The 26306-nt window shown below is 41.7% G+C and overlaps 2 protein-coding genes across 3 annotated transcripts in view; one reads left to right on the top strand and one right to left on the bottom strand.

The window, feature by feature from the left end:
* zfand6 (zinc finger, AN1-type domain 6) overlaps positions 1-23146 on the bottom strand; it is a 32898-nt gene extending 9752 nt beyond the window's left edge. The window contains exons 1-4 of one of the 2 annotated variants that reach the window (XM_060941106.1): positions 22555-23146; positions 10047-10204; positions 7215-7361; positions 4840-4938 (exon numbers count right to left, since the gene is read on the bottom strand). In XM_060941106.1, the coding sequence (XP_060797089.1) occupies positions 4840-4938; positions 7215-7361; positions 10047-10197 (397 nt within the window). In that variant the 5' untranslated portion in view covers positions 10198-10204; positions 22555-23146. Of the gene's footprint in view, positions 1-4839; positions 4939-7214; positions 7362-10046; positions 10205-21182; positions 21724-22554 lie in introns of those variants that run through there. The other variant, XM_060941105.1, reaches the window with a different exon arrangement.
* mthfs (5,10-methenyltetrahydrofolate synthetase (5-formyltetrahydrofolate cyclo-ligase)) overlaps positions 22627-26306 on the top strand; it is a 58960-nt gene continuing 55280 nt past the window's right edge. The window contains exon 1 of the mRNA XM_060941104.1: positions 22627-22926. Within this exon, the coding sequence (XP_060797087.1) occupies positions 22816-22926 (111 nt within the window). The 5' untranslated portion in view covers positions 22627-22815. The remainder of the gene's footprint in view (positions 22927-26306) is intronic.

Raw genomic sequence — 26306 nt, 5'->3', positions numbered from 1 at the left:
GTTACCTGTTTGTGATCAATGTAACCTTTTACTAGAATGCATCTCCCCTCAGTATCCTTGATCTGCTTTGAGATCTGGAATGTAACTTTGTTAGAGCTTTATATTATAACTCCTCTTTTGTCCATATTCCTAAAATGAGTAATATGCATTTTTAAAACCCAAGTGTTTGAACTTTTCATGCTCTTTATCACTAAGGTGAGTCTCCTGCCAAAAAAAAATATGTTGCTTTTCTCCTTTCATTTTAGTAAATCAGCTTGCTCCTTTTGATAGGATTTTGCAGACCGTTAACATTTAGGGTAATTACTTTGTACTTCTGATTCAACATTCTACCTCTTAATTCTAAATGCATGTATTTTCCCCCTCCCTTAACCTAAACATGCAAATAAACATCTGTGCTGAACAAAACAACCAAATAAAAATAACCTCCGACAGTGAAGTGAAATAACACCTTCTGATCGGGGAGGGCCCCTCCAGATGCATCCTAGCATCGTCCTATAAGCGATTCTAGTACACACAATTAGTGGTTTTGGTGCAGTTTCAGTCACCCAGAGAAACAGTCCAACCAGTATTACCATAATATTGAGCTAAGAACTCATTCCCATAACCATGTTACTCTTACAGAGAAATCTATAACATTCAACCAATGTTCAATCAAAAACCAAAACACCCTCACAGGTGACAGTTCTAATAAATGTCTTTGAAATCATTATAATCATGGGGCGGCATGGTGGTGTAGTGGTTAGCACTGTCGCCTCACAGCAAGAAGGTCCGGGTTCGAGCCCCGTGGCTGGCGAGGGCCTTTCTGTGTGGAGTTTGCATGTTCTCCCCGTGTCCGCGTGGGTTTCCTCCGGGTGCTCCGGTTTCCCCCACAGTCCAAAGACATGCAGGTTAGGTTAACTGGTGACTCTAAATTGACCGTAGGTGTGAATGTGAATGGTTGTTGGTTTCTGTGTGTCAGCCCTGTGATGACCTGGCGACTTGTCCAGGGTGTACCCCGCCTTTCACCCGTAGTCTGCTGGGACAGGCTCCAGCTTGCCTGCGACCCTGTGGGACAGAATAAGCAGCTGCAGATAATGGATGGATAATTATAATCATTACTAATTATAGCATTCCTCTCATTATCACTCACGAGTGCACCTCAGGTCATGCTCTCCTGGAGCGTGATAGCTCGCTGGAATCTCCGGAGCTTCTCTTTAGCTCGCTCAAAGTCTGTAGCCCAGTTCCGACGTCTTACGGACCCGCTGACCTCCCATGCGTTTTCTCCCAGTTTTTTTGTGGGGTGTCACAGCTGTCTGTGGTGCGTCGGTGGGTGTAACGCCCTCATCGGTTTCTTCGCCAGCTGTTAGTATCCCCTTCTTCAGCATATCCTCCGTCGCCTCTTCTGCATTGTCGTACATGATGGGTCCTTCTTCATAAAAGACTCGGAGTTTTGCAGGTGCGGGTGTTTGGAATCCGAGTCCCTGTTTTTTTAACACCTTCCTCGATGGCGCATATTCCTTCCTCCTTTTTATAATTTATGCTGGGTAGTCGTTGTGGAAGTACACTCTTTCCATTGAGATGTATCTTTTTTTTTCCATGCGGTGTTCAGCACCAGTTCCTTGGTTTTATATGTGAGGAAACAAGCAATCTCGGGGCGGCTTGTGCTGGAGGTTTTGGTCCAAGTGACCGGTGACAGCGTTGTATTTTAAGGTCAACGTCCGGGAGTTGCAACTCTGACTTAATGAATTTCTCCAGAAACTCACATGGATCATTCCGTTCCTCTCCCTCGGGAATCCCGAAGATACGGAGGTTATTTCTGCGGGAGCACGTTTCTAAACCTGAGAACTTAAGACACAATATGCTCTTGTTCCTTGAAAGCCTGAAGAAGCGCATCCTTCGCGTTAACATTCCACTCTTCCACCTCAGCCACACGGTTCTCTACTTCATCCATCCTAGTCTCTGTGTTCTTAAGTTCTGCACCGATCTCGCTCAGTTTCTGGTTAACTTCTCTAAAGTTCCCAAGCTCTTCCTTCATGTCTCTTTTGATTGCCCCACAAAATCTGCTCAGTTCCCTTATCATGTCCAAGTGTCCTGCTTTTATGTCAGCACGGATAGCGCCTATGCTAGCTTGCAGGGCATCCATCATAGCATTGCGCATTAGCTCCACCTGTATCGACTTCATCGATGTCTCCTGTTGCCATATCTTCATTTTTCTCACTATTATTTGGACTCGTTGTGGTCTTAGCTTTTCTTAATTGGTATTTCCCCATAGGAATTTCACCGATATCAACCTGTTAATTACTCTAAAGCAGGGGAAATGTCAGACTGTTCTGGGAGCTCTCGAACTACACCATCAACCAGATCGCCGCCATACCCAGAAGTCCGACAAAATGCAGGTTTAAATTATATTCATGGACTCTTTAACTTTTCATGTTTCTATAATAAACACAGGGATTTGTATACTAGATGTACTGTATGAAGATATGTAATTGTTGATAAGGTGTTAAAGTTTTCTGTCATGAAACATTTACAGAAGAAGTCTCAAGGGGCAGCACAGTGGTGTAGTGGTTAGCACAGTCACCTCATAGGTTCTGGGTTTGAACCTCACAGCCAATGGGGGCATTTTTGTTTGGAGTTTGCATGTCCTCCCCGTGTCTGTGCTACGGTTTCCCCCACAGTTCAAAGACATGTAGGTTAGGTAAAATACAAGACCGTGCATACTTGGTACTGGTTCCAAGCCTGGATAGGTCGGGGAGGGTTGCATCAGGAAGGGCATCCGTTGTAAAACCTATACAAAATCAAATATGCGGAACAGATCCGCTGTGGCGACCCCTAATGAATGGGAACAGCCAAAAAAAAAAAAAGTAGTAGTAGTAGTAGTAGTAGTCTCAAGTGTCAGAACTTTGTAACGTTCGGAAGAAAAGCTGCAAATTTATGCTTTCCAATTTAAAAAAAAAGGCTTCAGAACAGAGGACTTTGGTTCAATAAGGAGAAAAACATTTTTTTAGACACACTGGTGAAGGAATGTGAGAACTGGGGGGGACGACATCATAACTAATTTGCATAAAAACAGTTCACCACTGTTCGTTGCCAGATCTTTGTTGCTTTGTTGCTTTCTAGTATGAACACAGGACCAGAGATTTGTTAAGACAAATCTAGATTTACAAAAAAAAAAAAAAATTTAAATAAATGAATTAAATAAATAAATAAATAAATAAATAAAGACAAATAAGATGTTCAGGGCGGCACGGTGGTGTAGTGGTTAGCGCTGTCGCCTCACAGCAAGAAGGTTCTGGGTTTGAGCCCCGTGGCCGGTGAGGGCCTTTCTGTGCGGAGTTTGCATGTTCTCCCCGTGTCCGCGTGGGTTTCCTCCGGGTGCTCCGGTTTCCCCCACAGTCCAAAGACATGCAGGTTAGGTTAACTGGTGACTCTAAATTGACCGTAGGTGTGAATGTGAGTGTGAATGGTTGTCTGTGTCTATGTGTCAGCCCTGTGATGACCTGGCGACTTGTCCAGGGTGTACCCCGCCTTTCACCCGTAGTCAGCTGGGATAAAGGGTTAAATTATTTGGTTTGAGATAAACAATTCAATCCTTGTTATGCTGCTGCAATTTTTGCTAGACTTTAAGGTCTTATTTTACCTCTGCCAAGGAGGTTGTTTTCAGTGAGGTTTGTTTATCTGTCTGCCTGTAAAAAAGACTGCACAAAACCCACCAACCCGATTTCCATGAAATTTGGTGGAAAGGTATAGTATGGGCCAAAGAAGAACACATACAACTTTGGAGCGGGTCCGAGTCACGGGGTGGATCCATGAATTTCGTTCCACTTTGTGAGATAAAGCATTTGTTTGTTTTATCTGTAACCGCTTATCCCGTGTGGGGTCACGGGGGGGCAAGCTAGAGCCTATCCCAGCTGACCATGGGCGAGAGGCAGGGCACACCCTGGACAAGTTGCTAGCTCATCACAGGGCTGACACACACAAACAACCATTCACACTCAGTCAATTTAGAGCCACCAGTTAACCTAACCTGCATATCTTTGGACCGTAGGAGGAAACCCACGCAGACACAGAAAGGCCCTTGTCGGCCACTGGGTTCAAACCCAGAACCTTCTTGCTGTGAGGCGACAGTGCTAACCACTACACCACCGTGCCGCAGATAAAGTATTTGGCCTTGGCATAAGTCTGTGCGCCATCTGCAAGCCATCTTAAAACCCAGTAGATGGCAGTAAAGTTCAACAGTGACAAAACATAGCTGACATAGAAATACGATGACTCCGTATTACAATCCACATTCACAGTTGCCAGTAATCCTCTGGGATACACATGTAGACGATTTGCTCAAACGTAAAAACAGAAAGCAGGTGTCGTGGAGCACTCGGGGACAATGGTTTCAAAATATATGTCTTTATGTGAAAAACAGACTGAGGAATCATTGCTAGCAAGTATGACTCATTCAGACATAAAAGTAGTTACGGTTGCAGATTTGCATATCATAGAAGAGTTGACTATTGCCCTTGGTGGGTGGGTGGGGTGGGGTCTGTGTTCAAGTGCCCTTCTAGTTCTTACATTGTGATGTAGCTCAAACTTCAAAAACTTGTCTTTATGTCAAATTCACAGGTGCCATATATGTTGCTAGTTAATAACGAATAGAAACCTGGGATAAAATCGTTATGCAAATAACAGCATGCTAACTGGATTCCGTTCACCATTAGTCATGCTAGCTTTTATGAATAAAATATTTTCCAGAGAGAACTGAGAGACGATGTTTACAATATGAATCCCAAATATTAATTAGAAACGAGGAGGACTTTGTCATTTCGACAAGTTGCTACATGTACTGTACATGTAAACGTCTCTTACCCGTCAAGCCCAATTTCTTGCGGCAGGTGAAGCAGCGGTTCTTTTTGGGTTTGGATTTGTCTGGCTCGGGGGTGGCTGGCTGTGTGGATTCGTCTGATCCTGAACCGGAGGACAAGAATAAAAAAAAACATTCAGAGTGAGAAACATTTTCTCTCCTTTATCTTTATGGTTAATGAATAGGGCAACTAATACAGTCATTACACACAGACAGGCCAATATTAAATTCATCAGATGTCGAGTTTTAAAGTGATAAAACGACAGCAATTTTTTTTCATAAATTATCCGAATAACAATAATACCGAGTAAAATTATAGGGATTATAATTTAGTCCATTATTGTTCAGCTCTGGAATATCATGGTAGTTATAATTAACATTAACAAGAAATGGAAGACTGAGCCTCTACATGGGAGTCTGACAAACTGAATATCTTCAGTAATTATGCTGAATCTATTCAGGGTTAACATCTCTTCTTCAAAACTGTGGTTATATTTCAGGGAGGGTGAGAGAGTTGAGGGAAGCTTATTTCTAATTTTGATTCGCACATAGAAACACCAAGTCCTAATGTGTGGTCAATATTGAATTTGCCACAGAAACTAACAGTAAGAAACTTGCTTAAAAACTAGCATGGCCTTAAGGCCTCTGCATGCTCTTGCGACAAGGCTTTTGCAGATAGCTTTTCGCAGACAGTTGTAATTTATCGTTGAGCGGGGAGTAATAGGCGTGCGCGATGTTATTCACTGCCACAACGCAAGGGGGCGCGAAGTTGCGAAATCGCTAGGAGTAGTTGGTGGGTGTGGTTAGTGGAGTGTTTATCCTCCGGTTACTTATAATGACTAGAACTGGAGTCGTATAGATGTACGTACTTCCTCGATCAACCGCTCTTCGTGCTGCTCCATCTTCGCTCGTGTTTTTAAAAATGGCAGTCGTGAAAACAAACCAAACCGGGAAAGTAGGGAAGCAGAAGTGCGTGTACAGCGGATGTAGAGTGGACCAATCAGAGCCCTCTTGTCTGCAAGGCTTCTGCGGTGGTCACAATTTTTGGGAGGTGCACGCAGAGCGTCTGCGAAGGGGGGGCTACGCAGACGCCATCTGCGAGGACTAGGTTGTCAGCATAAATCGGCCTTTAAGTAAAACTCAACATGCATGGACTTAGGAAATCATATAACCTAAGGAAAAGCGGCAGCCATCACCTTCAAATAAGTTCCAACAGATTTAAGAAGTCTTATGTAGACAGACTCATTTTTAAGTAGAAATTGTAAACAGGATATTTTTAGCATTTCTGGCGGGTTTTGTGTGCGTTGTCTACATTATAATGTTTTTAGTTGTTTAATGTTTGTAACTTGTGTGTCCACCTTAAGAAATAAAGATTACATGACACAAGGACTAGGACTGATACCCCTTTTCCACCAAATCAGTTCCAGGGCTGGTTTGGGGCCAGTGCTGGTGCTGGTTCACAACTCGTTCAACTTGCGAGCCAGCTGAGAACCAGCTTGCTTTTCCATCGCTCGCAGTGCTAAGAGAAGCCACGTCATTACGTCGCTGTATACGTCAGTGTATACGTCATTACGTTGCTGTATACGTCAGTTACGTCGCTACGTTTGCATAAACCTTGGCGCAAATATCAAAGCAAAAACAACGCGGAAGAAGCAGCAGCAGCAACAACAACAATAATAATAAATGACTTCGCGTTTGTACAGCTGCTGCTTCTCGTCGCTTAAAAATGGCGATCTTTCGCGGTCTTGTTATTGTTGTCGGTCTTAACAACTCCGTCCCCCCGCTGACGTAAGCGGTTCTTTCCTCTGGCCCAGCAGAGAGTTGGTGCTAGCCTGGAACCGGTTTTTCTGGCCCCAGAGCCAGTTCTTTGTCAGTGGAAACAGAAAACCCGGTTCCAAACTAAGCACTGGCCCCGAACCAGCCCTGGAACTGCTTTGGTGGAAAAGGGGCATCAGAGAAATAACAGTGTCCGAGTGCGTGACATCAGATTTCAGCAATAGAGAGGGCAGGATCTATTCAGTAATAATTACCTCCCAACTTCTGCCAGATATATACCGTTTTGAATAGGTGCAGGCCTACTATGAATAGGTCCAAAAATTTTTGGGAATTTCCCAGAAAGATAAAACGAGGATTCTGCAGCTTGCCAGTGGACTTTGGGCATGTGTTGGACCTTCCTCAACTCAAAGGCAAACAAACATAAGAGCAGATTGTCTGTGTGAGAGGGTGCAGGAAACACAGGGAGGCATTTTTATGGCTATCAGCTGACTTGCACGCGCGCGCTCTCTCCCTCTCTCCAACCTGTGTGAGTGAGTGAGTGCCGAACTGCTGTAAACACTGTTCCATTCTTGGAACGGGAGACATGGTGTGTGTGTGTGTGTACCTGTTACTTCTTGTGTTTTTGGCTCTACTTGGACTGAAGCTCCTGAAGCTTCCTCCTCTTGTGCGACTCCTGTGGGAGTAACCGTGGAGGATGATGCAGACAGAGATTCGTCTAAACTGCTCAAGTTCGACACGGCAGGCACTGACACTACAGAAAAACAAACAACAAACACATTTGAAGTTAGCTCGTTAGGTAACTAGTCGCTCAGCTTGCATCGCTGGGCCAAAAGCTGGAAGACAATGTTTTGTTGTGCCACAAACTCTACTGGCCAAGTACTGCTGGCTAACAAAAATAAATAAATAAATAAAGAAAGAAAGAAAGAAAGAAAGAAGGGGGGGCTAGGGGCTTGGTTACACCCCAACTCCCCTATAAGGGAAGTGTTGGGGGGGGGGGGGGGGGGGGGTTTGTTCACCCTTTCTTCACTTTCACTTTTGTGGAACCAAGAATAACACCATCAGCCACTGAACATATACTGTACATCCTCAATCATGTTTAGCAAAACCAAACAGGGCATATAACCACAAACACCTCATACCAATTGTCATGCATGGTGGCAGAGGGCTGATGATTCGGGCTTGTTTTGCAGCCACAGGAAATCGGAAACTTGCAGTCATTGAGACAATAATGAACTCCACTTTATAGCAGAATATTCATCACACAAATGTGAGGCCATCTGTCCAGCAGCTTAAAGGTCATAGGCAATGGTTTTCAATTTATGCACATTTGAAACTTATGTTAAAAAAACCCTCTGTAATTTTCTTCTGGTCCCAAGGAGTATTGTTAAGTAATAATTAAAATAAGTTAGTGCGGATCGCGGCAAATTTCTGTTTGGCGATTTTCGTGACCACTTGGCGCGTGACGTCATTCAAGACAAACCGCTTGAGTTGAGTCCACTTCCGTTTACTTGCATTGCCGTTCGGCTTGAGTACAGATGTGCGTTCGGGAATTTCCAAAGAAAAACCATGCCTTATTGTTGTGCAGTGAACTGTAACAACAGGACCGGTTCAGGAAGAAGTTTTTACCTTTTTCCAAGAGAGGAGAAGTGGCGGAGTGCGGGCATTGGCTTTTTCCGGAAAAGGAGAAGAGGCGGAGCGAGAGGATTGGCTTTTTCCGAAAAAGGAGAAGTGGCGGAGCAAGTGGGTTGGCTTTTTCTGAAAGAGGAGATGAGGCGGAGAGTGTGGATTGCGCACGTGAAACAAAATCAAGCAGTCAAAGAAGAAACGGCGCAGCAACCCTCAAACAAAAAGGAGAAGATTGGAGGTAAACATTTTTACTTTTGCTTGCAATTGACAAGTCAGTAATCCTGAGGGATCCTGTACAATCATTGTGGAAATGAGACAAAGGGATATTTCCTCGCTTAGAGTAGGCTATAAATAGTATAATGCCACGGATGGCAGGCTAATGTGGCCTACCGGCGCACAGTCAAGTAATCATTCCCTATATCCACAAGGGAGGGCGGTTTAATTATTCTTCAAAAGGGCTCTTATTTAATATTACGATGAAAGTAAGAATTTATCATAACTACCAGGATAAATCGTTTGGGCACGAGTCTCGTTGAGGTCCAGGGTCACCGCGATCAGAGTCGGCAGAGTCGCTGCCCGATTCCGAGGCCGCACGGTCAAACCAGTGAGTCACATTCACCGATTGCTTCGCAACGGCCACAGGTTCATACATATATGGATTCACCTCTTGATATTCAATTTGGAGAGTTCTTACTTCAAAATCGCTATCGCTTTCAGACATTTTACACAACCTCTCACGACCAAAGTCCGTACATGTGTACTCGGTTCACAAGTAAACACAGAGCTGCTCCCGGTCTGTTTGGCTTAAATGACGTCACAACGACAGTCCCCTGGCGGTGAAAGTGCGCTTAAGTGAGATGTAAACAAACCTTCGGAAACTACAGTATATTTTAACTGTTTTATTCAATTTTAGGGTGCAAATTAGACACTAGGAAGATTGAATTCGCTTTTTGGGTCGTTCTTCTAGACAGTAAAGTTGATATCCTACGTTTCACCTCTGACCGTTGCCTATGACCTTTAAACTGAGCCCAATTACAACACGATTATGATATCAAGTACACCAGCAAATCAACATCTGAATGTTTGGGGTGGGGGTGGGGGGGTGGAAAGGGTGTTGGAATGGCCAAGTCAAAGGACAGATCTCAATCCCATTGAGATGCCGTGGCAGGATCTTAAGCAAGCTGTGCATAAATGACTGCCCTCAAACTTGAGCTGAAGCAATGTTGTAAAGAAGAGAACAAAATTTCTCTGGATGGATCTTCACTGATCCCTTTGGGAGGGTTCCCTCAGGGAAATTAAAATTCCAGCAGCATCGTTACAGCAAGATGCAAGAAACTGATAAACTCGGACAGAAAACTTTCACTTCGAGTGACTGTTACTGAAGGTGGTTCTTCATATTATTGAATTACAGGGTGTATTTATTTCCCCCCCTTCACCTGGTTTACATGGGGGGGGGGGGGGGGAGCACAGACTGAAACCATGTTGTGGCATATCGAAAGCATGTGTTTGTTGTCACCCATCATCTATTTGTATATAGAAGCTGGTGAAGAACACACAATTTTTATTTAGGCTCTGATAAATAAAAGCATAGAATTGAAGGAGGGTGTACCCCATCATGACGGTACACATGACATTTTTTTAAAGCCCAGACTGTATTGTTGAGCTGGTCAATAATACAGACTTCATTACTGAGATGGTCAGAAATCACTGCTGTCCAACATGTGCCAGTAAACACCGTTTTGAATCAGTGCATTGTATAAATTCAGGCCAGCATTTCTGCAGTGGCTTGGCACCACCGCACGGATCTCACCTGTCTCCGTGACCCTGCCGTTGGCGTTTTGCCTCTGCAGGAAATCTTTGTAGCAGATGGAACACATGCCATTGGTGCGTGCGTTTCCATAGAAACCACAACCAGTGGAGCACAGTAGGGGCACCTGGGTCTGATTTGTCTCCTGAGCCATGGCACTCCTGAAGGACCAAAAATAGACAGAACAATAGACCAGTTAGTTTTATAAAGTTGTTGTGAAACAGGCAATGGAATTCCACTAACTCGCTGTTGAAATTAATTATAAATTAACAAAAATATTCCCTGTGTCTGAAATCACTCCCTACTCGCGGACTATATAGTGAGGTCATCATTTTGTAGTGCTTTCCGAATGTATAGTGAGAATTATTACACCCCATACTGTATAGTGCACTCAAAGTGTCCCACAATGCATCGTGAAAAGTAGTGTACAACCGATGGTCACTAACCAAGCAATATATACCATCATGCATTGCGGTTGCGTTGAAGGAAAAAAAAAAAAAAATTAAGGCAGATGACAGAGAAGCAACCAGTGCAGCAATGAGAGAATATTATGTATAAATGTAAAGTTAATTTCCGTTTGACTTTTGATAATATGCTGAGTATTTTTGAATTTTGCTTAACTGTTTTTAAAATGTCCTAAACATTACGTCATTATGGCAGAAAGCACGGCTAGCAATCTGGCACGTTTTAATTGCGCGACAGTAACGACATAAATAAAGGCGTGACAAAGTAGTGTCCGAAAGTGGTTTTTCATGAGCTCACTATATAGTCCTCTATACAGTAATTCCCTACATAGTGAGCAGGGAGTCGTGAACGAGTGAATGATTTCGGACACAGGGACAGACTCCTCTATTCACCAGAAGTGAACATGAAATAAAACTAAATCAAGTCTGATACATCAGACAGACAGACTTATTCTTTTTAACGATAACAAAACAGATTTGAGAGTTCAAGTTGTACTATTCTGTTTGGATCATGTTAAATTACTAACCCTTATCTGATCTCCGAAAGTAACCTAAAGTAGATCAACAGTCCACAGTTTACTTTCCCTAGCAATGAACTTTAGTACTGGCCAAATAACACCAGTTAAAAAAAAAAAAAAAAAGAAATATCGCTGTCAAGCATGCCTACCTATTCAAGTCTGAAAACATCTGTCATCATAAAAAGACACTGACAAATTAAAAGTAAATGCTAACTCATGGTTCATTTGTGTCTGTACTAGCAATGGCTGCCAGTAAAAAGTTACCTCTGGAGAACAGAAAGTGCTGTGGATCCTTTAATGAAATTACTAAATTAAAATTAAAAAGCAATCGTGGCAGATAAAAAAAAAAAAAAAAAAAAGTCATTTCCAGAACACAGCATACAGATTATAGCATGAATAAGGAATTAAATAAGGAATGTATTGATACTGGTATATCCAAGCTCATTTACCAAAAGTCCACAGCTCAAACTGGAGAAGCTGTTCACAGGACAATCATATCCTGACGTTCCACAGACCCGGGCTTGATGGAATATTATACAAAAAGTTAGTTCCGGCTGTGGTATGGCCATAAGGACGAGACCACCGGCTGTGATTAGATAGAATAACACTCTTGCTCGTGAGATATTTCTTAAGTGGCAAACCATCTGAAAGCCTATTTGGAGTTTGTCAAAAGGCATGATGAAGACTTGGCAAACATGTTGGAAAAACTTTCTGGCCTGGATACAAAGCTCTAGATTTTATGGAACTCCAAAAATGGTTAACACCATTCCACCAGTGAAGCATAGTGGTGGTAGAATCATGATGAACATTATTTGTTGCTTCACGTCGTGTTGGATCCAGAGCCTAACCACAGGATCACTAGGCGCAAGGCAGTTATTCACCCTGGATGGGATGCCAGACAAAGATAGAACATGCACAGAAACTCAATACAGACAACAACCTGAGCTCAGGATTACACCAGGGACCCTCGAGCTGGGAGGTGGCAACATTACCTGATGCATCACCACACCGCCATAATCAAACATAACGAGACAAGAAATGTGCTAACTGGACCCAAATAATATACGGTTTTGGTGAAACAGGAGATTACAGCTGACTGCTACAATATCAAGACAAGTTGATGTATAAATTTATCCTGACAACATTTTTGGCCACGTTTCCCAGTTCTGTTAGACAGATTAGTACAGAATAGGGATCAACAGAGTACTGGCACAACTGATAATCGGAGCCGATATTCAGCATTTTTCCGATTATAGGAATCTGCTATTAAACTTGTTTCCTTGCTAAGAAGTGTTTTTGTTTTATGTATGCATATATCTGACAGCCATGATTTAAAAAAAAAAAAAACCCACACTTCTATAGTCAAACCCAAAATCCCACCCACAACATTACTGGAATGCTTGAAATGTGGATTACATATTTAGTCCAACCGACACTTCTGTAGTCCGTCTCTATGTCCCACCTGCAGCGCTATTGGATTTGTAGAAATGTGGACCATGTGTCGAGTAAATCCAATCAAATGTGCTTTTTGGTGCGATTATGAGAAACGCAGGAATGAAGCAGCAGCTGCATTCGGAGGTTGAACACCACAGTTGGCAAAAAGCATTATGCACTCGATCATATAATTTCGCACACTTGCTCTCGCACACTCACCTTGAAATGATTACTGCAGACAGTATACTTTTCGCACAGTTTTTAATTGTAGTTACTATCTCATAGAAGCAGGAGCCACTGTGTCATCGTGTTGTAAGAATGAGTGTACAGTAATAAGAGCACACTGCGCATACAGTATGCATACAGGTATTCCTATTAAAATGACCAGCGAGTGTATGCAATTCGGTTCACCATTTGAAATAAATGGACTAGACTACGGAAATTGCTTTCAGACATGTTTATGCTTATTACTGAGGGAAAGTGCGTTCTTATTTTAAAATATACTCCAGGTTGTCACCCTTTCCTCGCCTTCTTTGGCCATGTGTGATAGAGATGTCACGCACTTCCGAGTTGTTACAGGAAGTTATTGAAAAGAGTATCGAGACTACTGAGCTCTAGCGCCGGGCCTTTTCTGGGAAATAAGAGTTTGGGTTATGGAGACAGCGTGTGTACGTCAGCCTCTGTTCGGAGGTTTCAGTTTCGAAAACTATAAGAGGTAAGAATAGAAGAATATTAAAAAAAAAAAAAAGTACAGACACTTGATATATTTTACTGCTGTGATTTTTAAAATTCTTCATTTTTGGATTATGCTTCTTTATATATGGATTTCAATCTAAAACTACGGAATGAAGGGGAATTAGGAAATGCTTTCCCTTCATTATTATCAGCAGTAGCATATACCCGCATGGTCCTTTGAGATAATTAGGGCCCAAAGGCTGTATCAGTGCAATATCATTAACACAAAGCACAGCAGAGCCTATAGAGATCTTGCAGTCACGTGACCGGAAAGTACACAACCCCCATCTTGTCGGTCAAAAACACCGCTGAATACTGCTGCACTCGTGTACAGAATGGATCAATTTCAACCGACGGACTACACGGCTCATTTTTCTAATGACCAGATAACTAGATATATGTCTAAAATAAACGATCTACAGATTTGTGACCCTTATGGCTTACCGGACGGAGTTTTCACGACCGGATTTTGAACTGCCAGCAGAATACCTGGACGTGTATGATTACCTCATTAACTTTCCCTCGCTGTTCAGTGGTGAAGCACTGCGTGCTTATAAATCTCTGGACAGTTATCTCTACAGAAATTCAGGATTTGTCAGCGACTCAGATGTGGCATCTTGTAAACAAGAAAATAATCCTCATTGGATGGGTAAGTCACTTAAGTATTGAGTATAGCACTGACCAGCCGATTATAGAATAGAATAAGGTAATTCCAAATCGTCCGTCTTGTTTATATGGATCTGGCGTTGGAGAGGTAGAGGCTTGGCAGTGGAGATTTGAGTGGCTGTTTTCTGAGCTTAGTCAACAGGCCGGCTCTGCCTGTAGCCTCGCTTTTGCTTCGGCTCCCGGCGCTGCCTCCTTCGCTTTGCTTCCAATAACAATCCACGGAGACCCCGCTGGTCTCGCTATCTCGTCCGGAATGTTTTTTTTTTTCTCGTCCGGAATGTTGTGCATGCGATGGAAATCGCTACAAACCGTCATTTTCTGCTGGAAACCAATGTCCAGTAAGTCCATACGGTTGTAGTGGATATTGAAGTCCGGTACAGACGAACAACACGCAAAAATACACACAAAAAACATAAAAAACGTGCACAGGTAGGGAGAGCTTGTAGCCGCAGCCGTTGTAGTAGAATTGTATATAGTAGGGTTTTCCAGAAGAAAAGGTAGAAGTAAAAGCAGAAGTAGAACCAGAAGTAGAAGTAGAAGGCAGAATATGGCGTTTGACCGACACGATGGCATCTGTCACAATCTGGATCGGCTGCGACGTCACATGCAAGTGCTCCATAGCCTAGAACTCTTAATGATGAAACACTACAATTTGTAATTGAGAAAAAGTGACAGGCTGCTTAAAGAGCCATTTTCTCCGAGCCAGCTTCAGTGTGGTTTGGGAATTAAAGCTGAACTGGAAAGCGCAAACACTTTCACCGCTTGAAACAGCAAGCATATTGTGTGTTTTTATTCCCATGCTGAAAGAATGAATTCACAAGGCTCTTCACAAGAAGCTTTTCATGACTGTTGGAAGTGTTTCAGCAGTAAGACTACAACTAACGATGCAAAACTGCTCTTTTGGCCCATTATTTAGAATTGTGGCTCTAGTGAATGTCTTCCCAGTTAACACATCAATACCAAAAGCACAAAGATACGTGTTTAGAAGTCATATGCACACTCCAAGTGCTAACGTACCTGAGACATTACAACAAACACTGACAGGGCTGCTTGTAAAGTCAGCAAGATATGGCTACAGCACAAAGGCATGTGTTCCACTTGAGATACGGGAACACACTAGTTATACGGTGATGTATTAACAATAATGAGCTCATATCAGAACTGGACTGCTGGTAGAAAACAACGTCTAGTCTCAAGTCCATATTGTTTGGAACAGAAATGGTTCAAGTGTTAGAAAATGTAAAAACATGTCCAACAGATAAAGCTAAGAATTTCTTGCAAAGTATGATGCAGCATTGTGTTAAAAAAGTAGTCGTCTTTAGAAACAAGAAATATACCTACATCTACATACCTTGGGGGTTAAGGACAGCCAAAAGCTCATCCATATAACCTCAACATGAAAGAGAGTCTGGTCAGTGAAGCCAAACTAGAGACTTAACACCAGCCACACTGATGGCTAATGGGTTGTTTTACAATCAGGGTACGCAAGCTAAAAATCACATTTAACACTTATTATCTTCAATATCAAAAGGCTTGACTAAAACTTGGTTGTTTATTGTAGCCCTGTGATAGCTCTATTTACCATGCAAAAAAAAATTTGGTGATAACGTTATTTTTGGTGAATGTATGGCAATATGTCATATTTAGCAAAATTACTCATGTCATTTAGAAAACGTGCTTTTTTGACCACAGGTAGCTCCAAAAGGGATGCACTTACATCATTCTTTATACCATAAAACACATATTTGGTTCCATATCATTGGAAACATAGTTAAGTTTTAATGTTGAATGCCAGTAAGTTTTCAGACTATTTTGATCAAATTAGTATGCAATTGTGTCAAAAAAAAAGTCCTCTCCGAGACAGCTAATTTCTCAATATAAAATAACATATCTAAAATGATTATTTTCATCCTAAAATGTGGTCAAGATATTGGGACATAAATATTAGACACAACTAACACAAAGCTTACAGCCTTATATTTAAAAGCACTATGGAAGTAGTGGATTCTGAATTGTTAAAAAAAAAAAATGTCCTCTCTGAGAATCACTTCATTTGTTTCTCCCAGCCCTGCTTAAAGCTACACTTAATCTTGTTATAATACAAACTATTACACATGCCTATGTTCATATGTGTATTAATTTCCAAAAGTGCAGATTTGATAGGTTTTTTTTTAACTTGAATTTTGGACCCCTGTGACACAAACTTTGTACCCTGATTGTAAAACAATCCTAATGGAACTGTGTCCCTGTTGGTCAAAAACTTAATCACTAAAATATTAAAAATATTTAAACCTCAGATATCCAGTAAGCTTCAAAGCCCTTCATACAACCAATAGTCTGGCCATATGCCTCATTACTGTATGGAGGTTAGTCAGGTCATCTACAAACCCTCACATGGGCAGTCCTGTGACTGGCTTAGTGAAACCCATGTCTTGGCACTCTCATGCTCACGTTCTTGGACCTCAGGGTCAGGAACGGATGACCATGTGCAGGACATGAAACGAGCAGGGTTCCTGCTGGCGCTCATTAGAACCCATTAGTGACGAAGAGAAAATTACTAGCAGTCGTCATAGTCACGAATGCAGTCGTCATCATCATCATAAGTCATCTTTGATAGAAATCTCTCCATAAATCCCTCAGTTTACTGAAACCTGACCGCAGTGAATTGCGACCAATAAAAATCGACTACACATACCGAGATTTTGACCAATCACAGCGCGTCCTAATCACTGAGCTGGAGAGAAAATCTGGAGAGCTCATGGCCTAAACTGGCCGCCATTTTACCACTCCCATCGCGGGGCGGAACTGCCATTTAAACCACCGGAAGCTACACAAAATTGGACAAATTATTTATGTAGTTGGTGAGAAAAATTAGAAAAAAAGGTACCCTATGGTACCCGTATAGGGTAAAGGTATCCTATACGGCGGCACGGTGGTGTAGTGGTTAGCGCTGTCGCCTCACAGCAAGAAGGTCCGGGTTCGAGCCCCGTGGCCGGCGAGGGCTTTCTGCGTGGAGTTTGCATGTTCTCCCCGTGTCCGCGTGGGTTTCCTCCAGGTGCTCCGGTTTCCCCCACAGTCCAAAGACATGCAGGTTAGGTTAACTGGTGACTCTAAATTGACCGTAGGTGTGAATGTGAGTGTGAATGGTTGTCTGTGTCTATGTGTCAGCCCTGTGATGACCTGGCGACTTGTCCAGGGTGTACCCCGCCTTTCGCACGTAGTCAGCTGGGATAGGCTCCAGCTCGCCTGCAACCCTGTAGAACAGGATAAAGCGGCTAGAGACGAGATGAGAAGCAGTAGCCACAAAAAATGAAGCGTAATCCAAAAATGAACAATTTAAAAACCACACAAATAAAATATACCAAGTGTCTGTACTTTATATTATTCTACTCTTGCCTCTTAGTATTCAAAATTAAAACCTCCGAACCGAGGCTGACACACACACACTGTCACCATGACCCAAACTCTTATTTCCCAGAAAAGGCCCGGCGCTAGAGCTCAATGGTCTCTATACACTTTTCGACAACTTCCTGTAACAACTCGGAAGTGCGTGACGTCTCCATCACACATGGGACCACTGGCCGAAGAAGGTGAGAAAAAGGGGACAACCTGGAGCATGTTTTAAAATAGGAACGCACTTTCCCTCGATAATAAGCATAAACATGTCCGAAAGCGATTTCTTTAGTCTAGTCCATTTATTTCGAATGGTGACCCAAATTGTATACACTTGCTGGTCATTTTAATAGGAACACCTGTATGCACTCACTCTTACCACACAATGGCTACAGCCTCTATATGAGGCAGTAGCCACAAAAAATGTCCACATGTGCGGTATTGAACTGTACAAATCGTCAGGTCAAAAGGTTGTGGACGGACATTTTCACCTGAGAGTGTTTATTATATATAAAGAAAAATAAATATATGACGGTACACTATATAGAGGAAAAACTGAAATAATCTCTGTAAAAATAATGACAGGAGTTTAAAAAAAACAGACTGAACTGGAAAGGAAAAAAAACAAACAGTAAATGGCAGTGCTATAAAGATATATAAGGAACGGGGGTAAAGTTGAGAAAATAAGAGGAGGTAATGAAAGGAGGAGAGAAAGAGTCAGAAGACACTTTTCTTGGGGCAAAATTGATCGGATAGCACGGTTGAAGAACAAACCAAATCCATGGGATAGGAGTGGTAAGATGGCGGCCAGACGGCTTCCCTGTCTCTACAGTAGGGAATGGGCTATGAGCTCTCCAGGTTTTATATAGAGCCCAGTGGTCTTAATCGGCCTGGCGTGGTGGTGGGTGATTATCTCTGCCGGAATCAAGCAATGGCGCAGTCTGAACGGTGTTTCGAACGAGTTTCTTCAAGCAGTGAAGATGATTTAAGGGCCAAAACAGGCACGAAGGAGACAGGTTCAGAGCCCCGACTGTCCTCGAGTGCATCAGACAGTGTCAGTAATACAGGGGTTACTTTATTAAAATCATAGAAAACAACTAACTTGGATATCATCTGGCATTTTGAATGTTGTAATAATATATTTTAGCTTGTATCTATATCTTGGTGGTCCTAAAGGAGAGATACGAGTAAGAAATATATTTTTATGAAATTGATTATTAAATTTTTCGAGTGATATTAAGTCAATTGACACATGCATCGGTTTTGAGACATTGCGTTTATCTTAATAATAATAATAATGAGAATCTGAAGGACAAATTTTAAATGCAAAAGTCACAAATAAAGATGCCATAATCTTTGTGTGTGGGTGGTGATATTACCTTGTAAAGTTAAGTATAACCTCGTCAACGTATCGATACCAATCTCCTTTGAAAAACACAAGTCCAAAGAAAAGCGGACTGAGCCTTTGGTGTGTTCAGCAGTCAGAAGAGAAATGCCTCTGTGCTGAGGAACAGTGATGTAAAACGCAGGGTCGTTCTGCATTCGGGTCGGAAATCGAAGGGAAATTCGGATTCCTTCACTGCTGGTTGTTCCCAGACGCTTCTCGATTCTGTTCAACTGTAAATCAAGTTTTGTGTTGAAGTAAAGGCTAAAACGAGTCCTAATACCGCTTGAATAATTCCATGTTAAAATAACCTGAAATAAGCTCAAACTAAAAGAGGTTTATTTTAGCTTGATGGTAAAATCAGGTCTTATTAGAGGCTGGAGTAGAGCTCAAGTTTTATATGTAACTAGCAGTTTACCCAGGCATTGCCCAGGTTCTAGTGTGGACCTGCTTGCCAAATTTGGTGAAAATCCATCGAGAAAATGGCAACGTTAACTCAAATTAACCCAAGAGAAACAAACACCCAAAAATCCACCCCTAGGCCCGAATAGGGACGGTTTTTACTTTTTGCAAAATTCTGGGTTGCCCCCAGACTTCCTTGTCAAATTTGGTGACCATCTGTTGAGAAATGGTGATGTTAACCCAAGACAAACCAAAATCCAAACATCCACCACCCAGGGACCCAAATATGGAATTTCTGAGTGCTGCCAAATTGTAGCCATCTCCTGTGCCAAGCTTAGTGAAGATCTGTTGAGAGTTTGTGTTGATAAATGTAACATGAAGAGCATTGAGAGAGGGGGTAGGTGGATGTTGTGCCCCCCCCAGGGACCTCCCTTGGGCCTGTACATGAATTTTGCTTATATCTGCAAAATTACAGGTCATCCCTGGACCTACTTGCCCAATTTGGTGAAAATCCATCAAGAAATGGCAACGTTAGCTTAAGAAACAAAGCAAGCTGCTTATTATATAGACTATGAAGCCTAGCTGAATCTGTACAAATATTTATAGTATGCCAGTTTGGTTGGTATAAACCTGTATTAAGTCCATTTTGATAAGTCAGTAACTAAGAAAAAAATACAGACTAAGAAAGTGAAATACTTATTTGCCTTTATTTTTCAAGGGAAAAAAAGTGGAGAATACTTTTCAGAACCCAGGAGGAACCCTGCGTAATGAGTGCTCACATGCTACAGTAACAAAAAAAAAAACAACACATACTGGTATTTGTTAGACTGCTGTTTTGGATTGTCTGATGGATAAATGGACAGATTGCTAGGCAATCGGATGGATGGATGGTTGAGTAGGTGGTCAGATGCTCAAATAGGTGGAGAGATGGACAGATGATCAGCTGTAGGTGGTCAGGTGGAGCATCAGATGGGCAGATAGAAGGATGAATGGATAGATACTTTGATGGCTGGGCAGTAGGATGATTAACTAATACCACTGTGTAAATTCTCAGGAGACAGCTGAAACGATTCTTGCATTTAATCCTAAATATCGTATGTCCTTTGCAGGTTCTAATGTTCTGACAGTGCTGTCCAATCCCAATCCTATGCTCCAATAGTCTTCACATTTTACTGGTTTCCTTACTCACTGGATGATTGTACTGGGTGTGTTTAGTGCAGGAAAAACAGTGTTCCAATAGATACAAGTGATTTGCACAGTTTGTCTGCAAATGTCCAATAATTCTGATCAGGAACTGAAATTAGCTGTTACTTTCATGTTTGTTGCAGAACTGTTATAGAAAAATAAAACAAAACAGCAATATTTTGTACAACTCATTTCAAAGGGGAGGCTTAATTTTTTTTCCAAAAAGTTATTTTTCTACAAGTTAGAATAAACTGTTGAGCTCATTTCAGTTCCTGATCAGAATCATGTTTATTGACCAAGTATGCAGGCACAATACTCTCGCTTCGTGACAACTGAAATGTGGTAATGCTATTCAACTGGTAATTAATCTAACTTCAAAATGGGGGGGGGAGAGTCTCAATCCTCCTCTTCTGTAAGAGCTAAAATTCGACAACAATAACAGATAGGAAGTACAGATCAAAGTCTTCATTATTGAGTCATTCTGTCTGAAATCCTGCCCACATTCATGGCCAAATTTGGATATATTCCAGATCATTCAAGGTGAAAATGTGAAAAGTCTAAAATGCACTGGAAGAGCTTGAAAGCTGATTATACTGGACAATTTTTTTTCCTCCCCCGTCTGTCTCAACGAGCTCGTTTGCCGGACTAAACGATGCTGTTTTTCAAAGTCTGTCCTTGTTTACAACAACATCCTGATTAGTTAGGACAGGCTAGCAAAAGTAATAAAACACTGGTAATATGAAAACAACGAGCTAGCAAGCTAACTATTAGTTAACTAACTAGACTAGTTGTTTTCCTGTTGAATGAAAACAGCTCATGGCTAGTTGATCTTACCGTCAAATTATCACCACTTGGAGGACTTTAAACCGAGACTCGATTTTTCTTTCACATAATGCTTAGCATAGCTGGCTAGTTTGCTATTGCTATTAACTCTACGGAGGGGGAAAGAAAAACTTACCGTCCCCTGACTTCACAGCTCTGTTACCCGAAATTACAGACCAACTTCTTTTACAGCGTCAACAGGCACGAAATAAGTTGACGTAAAAAAACACACACACAAGTTAAATAAACGTAGTACAAGTCGAAGCTCGTCCTTCAGCTCTCAACCCCCACACCCAGAAACAGCCTGTTTGTTATTTTCGTCACTCTCCATCCCCCAACATGACGTCACTCATTCCCCTTAATGTCATCCGCAGTGATGTAATACACACCACCACAATGATGTCTTTATTCAGTCTGTGTAATTAATCGAGTTTGTTTTATTAATGTGCCGTTTCCGCAACAATATCTTGCGCTAAAAATTTTATTTCACAAAACCATAATGTTCGTAAAATTATTCATAAGTGACAAGAGAAGAAAAACACTCATCGTCGAAACTTCCAGCATTCCATTAAGTTTTTTTTTTTCCCTAAAACAGCGGAAGTTTAGACTAAACCACGCCCACTGGCTCCTAATTGGCGGACTTGCAGTCTGCAAGCGTGAGAAGGAAACGCCCACTACCGGATGTATTAGTACGTTCATTCCTCATAAGCATTCAAATCACTTTTATAGAGAGTTTCAAGTGTCGAGCTAAACAATTCAGCAAGAAAATGACTGGTGAACCTTTTTTTTTTTAAACGTGGTTTAAAAAAAACAACCCACGAGCCCACTTGTAAATATTATAATCAAACCGGTTTCACAACGAAGTGAATGAATGTTTTTGGACTGTATATAATAACCTCAGTTAAGATTCCTTATATGGGCCTGAAAATTCATGCCATATCCTTTCGTTGAATATAGTTTGGAAACAAAAAAAATTGTTTAAGAATATAAATAAATAAAATTATTTCCTGACTGAATTTAGATAGCAACATCTCATCCAGACATTCTCTTTGTGCTGTATAATACATCACGTAACATTACATAACATATCTATTTACTTATTTATTTGAAACTCGCTTTAAAAACAAACCTCGTTTGTTTTTTCTTTAAAACTTCCATTTCTTCGAGTCCTAAAAACCGGAAGTGACCTCATTCAGGTGCGACCGCTGGTAAATGTCCTTATGAGTGACGTACAGTTTGACGTATGAAACGTGACATTACATATCTATCTATCTATCTATCTATCTATCTATCTATCTATTTGAAACTCGCTTTAAAAACAAACCTCGGGTTTTTTTTCTTTAAAACTATTCCATTTCGTCGAGTCCTAAAAACCGGAAGTGACTTCATTAAGCTGCGCCCGTTGGTAAATGTAGTCTTTATGAATGACGTACAGTTTGACGTATGAAACGTTACATTACATATCTATCGATCTACTTATTTATTTGAAACTCGCTTTAAAAACAAACCTTGGTTTTTTTTCTTTAAAACTATTCCATTTCGTCGAGTCCTAAAAACCGGAAGTGACCTCATTCAGCTGCGTCCGCTGGTAAATGTAGTCCTTATGAGCGACGTACAGTTTGACGTAGTCGCTGATCTGTTGACACAGAAAGTGCACATCCATTAATGATTAACGATGTAACATATTCAAACTTTGATACTCCTAATCTCTTAGTGAAGTACTAATAGTGCACTCAACTTTACGGGTTCTTACGAGCCAGCTGAGCGCTATGGCGGCCCTGAGAGCAGCTAAACAGACGCTCAGGAAAGAGATAAAGACGCGTGTGGCTGCTCTGAACGACGAGGAGAAACTTCGTCAGTCTCACATCGTTTCACAAAAGGTAAATACAGCTGTGGACTAGTTCGGGGTTCAGGGTGTTTACACTGCTAGACGCTGTGTTGAAGCATGCCTGCTCCTGTGTGCTCTGTAAATAAGGGCAGTGTGTATGCAGAATAACACATACACTGTACAAACATAACATAATATTGCCGCTTTTCCACTACAAACGCGGCTGTGCCGTGCCGTGCCGTGCCGAGTCGAGCTGAGTCGGGCTGAGCGGGGCTGTTGGAGTTGCATTTCGACTACAACCGCGCTGAACCGTGCTGGCTGGAAGTGGGTGGACACATTGGGTGGAGTTAGCGAAAGTGGGTGGACGTCATGTGATGTCGTTAAGCAGCGCAAACAGTGACATCAGTGACAGTGGCGGAACAAGTCAGAGCCGGGCCGGGGGCGGGGCAAATGACCGGGCCCTTTATTAAAGCTTATCATAACATCATTTTAGGCTACAAAATGTCCGCAACTGCGGTGTTTACCAATTTCAACACTACCGGGTGCAACTATGTTATTTAGTACATCAAGTCCTTCAAACGAACATGTAACTCAGAAACAAAAAACATTAGGATACTGTACATGGCTCATAATAAAACATCAATAGCCTATACTGCGCACATTATTTGAAGGGCATACGAATGAGCGCTCAGAGGTTGCAGCAGTGACAGGAAGAGTCAGAAATAAAAGGAGGGCGGTGCAAACCTCACTGAATGCACTGTGTTTACCAATTTCAACACTACGGGGTGCAACTATGTTATTTTGTACATTAAGTCCTTCAAACGAGCATGTAACTCAGAAACAAAAAAACATTCGGCGACATACTGTACATGGCTCATAATAAAACATCAATAGCCTACTGCGCGCATTATTTGAAGGGCATACGACGAGCCTTGCGCTCCGCGAACTCGTCCACGATGCTCTGTATGTCACTGATTCAGTGAGCTTTTAAGCGGTAGTCTCACGACCCGAATAGTAAACAATAAACATGGAGGACATGGAGTCGTTAGTGTTGCTGGTCTTGGTGCTGTGGCTTGACAACGCCAACAGATACTGGCAAGAGCGTATAGATGAGGCGAGGCGCATAAGGCTTCAGAAATTCTCGTAATTCATAATTATTCTCCTTCCGGGTTTGCAGTGTTTACAGATCCCAGCGCGCTCGCGGGGCGTGTGTGGGCATGTGAGGACACTCCTCCTCACCAATCAGTGCACAGGGGAGTGTCTGCTCACGCCCCCAACCTCAGTCAGCACGGCTTGGCTCGCTTCAGCCCCACTCCAAAACGGTGCGAGTTTTAGGGGCTAAGCAGGGCTGAAACGAGCTGAGTCGTGCTGGTTTTTGGTAGTCGAAACGCGAGCCGTGTCGTGCTGAAGTGAGCTGAAGCGAGCTGAAGTGAGCTGAAAAAGGGTAGTGGAAAAGGGCCATATGTGACTCCTACACATTACTGACACAGAGGACTGTGGGTGGTAAAAGAGAGCAACTGGACTTGCTTGAAGATTCTTGAAGACGTTTCATCTCTCATCCGAAAGGCTTCGCTTTTCTGCTCTTGAAGAAAGCCCAGTTGGGATACCCACAGTTCTGAAGTGCTTTCTTGATGTGATTTTGCTCCTTCTTTCTTCTTTCAGAACTGCAGGTATCCCAACTGGGCTTTCAGACAAGGAGGATAACAGGAACAAACGCAAGAACATTGTCATTCCGTACATTTTTGGTCTATCTGAGAAACTCAGGAGGATCTTCTACAAGCACAACATTTCAGACCCAGTAACACCCTGAAGCAGAAACTGGTCCACCCTAAGGACAGAATCAGGGCTCTACATTAACTTTTGAAACCGCTTGTCCTGTCGGGCAAGTTGAAAGGAAATTTACTTGTCTGAATGTGAAGTTGACTTGTCCAAAGAAATATTTGAGAAAAAAACCACAAATTATTTGTAACCCAACAATCTTTATGGCATTTGTTTCCGAATTCACAACATATGCATAATATCTATCACTACGTTCAGACTGCAACCTGAAACGACCCATATCCGATTTGTTGTGAAATCCGATTTTTTTGTTAGGCCGTTCACATTACCAATTATATGAGACTTGTATGCGATCTCCAATATGAACAGAAAACGACCCAAAAGTGTCCCGCATGCGCAAATTGACACGTAATAAGCACATCTACGTAATACGTAAACAAAAAAAAAGCGCACTCTTCAAGTTTGCAAGTAAAGCATGGAGATGAGGCGAGACCTGGTGATGTGGTTTTTGTGGCGGTGGCGGAACTCGCACAATAATCTGATTAATGTGGGCAGCAGACTAATGAGACCGAAGGTGTCAAATTACTGGAAATTTCCAGAACAATCTTATAATCTTGTAATACAGGATGATTTAACATCCAGGTCCCTACCAAATCCACCATTAGCTTGATCAATTCTATAAAAGTCTATTTAAATTCTGAAAACTGTACAAATGTTGTTGTTTTCCACCAAAGAGGCGGGATTAGCCAACGCAGAATAGTGACGTTTGTCTCTTGTTGATGACGTGTAGGTCGCATGAATGCGACCTGTCCGGTCAGACTGCAGTCGCATGTGAAAATAACGGATATGCATCGGAATTAGGACCACATATTCAAGCGGCCTGGGTCGCATGTGAAAAAATCGGATCTGTGTCGTTCAGATTGTCAATAACAAATCGGATACAGGTCGCATATGGGCAAAAAAATCGGATATGGGTCGTTTCAGGGTGCAGTCTGAACGTAGTCTATGAATCAAAAGTAATCAATACTTGATATACTGAGGCAAAAGTTCAAAAAATATAGTAAAACAGACTGATTGATACCATAATTCACCAATTATTCTGCTGAAGTTCTGAAGCAATATTTTCTAATAGAGTAGAAATTACGAACATAAAATTTTAAGAACAAAATAACTATACTATGAGATCCAGAAACACTAACCATTGTATATACACAGATCAGTGCTCTGCAGTTCAGTAACAAATATCACAAAAAGTAACATTATCATAAAATTTATGACTTGATGAGATATCACTAGTTTGGACAAGAGAAACAAATAACAACAATGCTACAAATAAAAACAACTGATAACAAAATTGACTAATACTGTAAATGACTGATTATTATAACTAGATTTCAGTGTATCAAATGACAAGATAATATATCTTGTTATGAAAACCTCCACACCTCTATTGACTCACAGATGAATGGATACAAATAAAGTTTCTATTCATCTTCATCTATCAGCCCTTGAGTTCTGCTCCATCAATTGGACTCCATCAATCATTAATTTATTTATGAGAAATTGAAGACCAGAAAATTAAAATTAGATATATTTTCATTTTTAAATAATTAATTTTGAATATACGTATATCCTCCACTGATTAATTGTCTA

The sequence above is a fragment of the Neoarius graeffei genome, chromosome 15, assembly GCF_027579695.1.
Source record: "Neoarius graeffei isolate fNeoGra1 chromosome 15, fNeoGra1.pri, whole genome shotgun sequence".
Lineage (NCBI taxonomy): Eukaryota > Metazoa > Chordata > Actinopteri > Siluriformes > Ariidae > Neoarius > Neoarius graeffei.
This window is presented reverse-complemented; position numbering and strand designations above follow the sequence as displayed.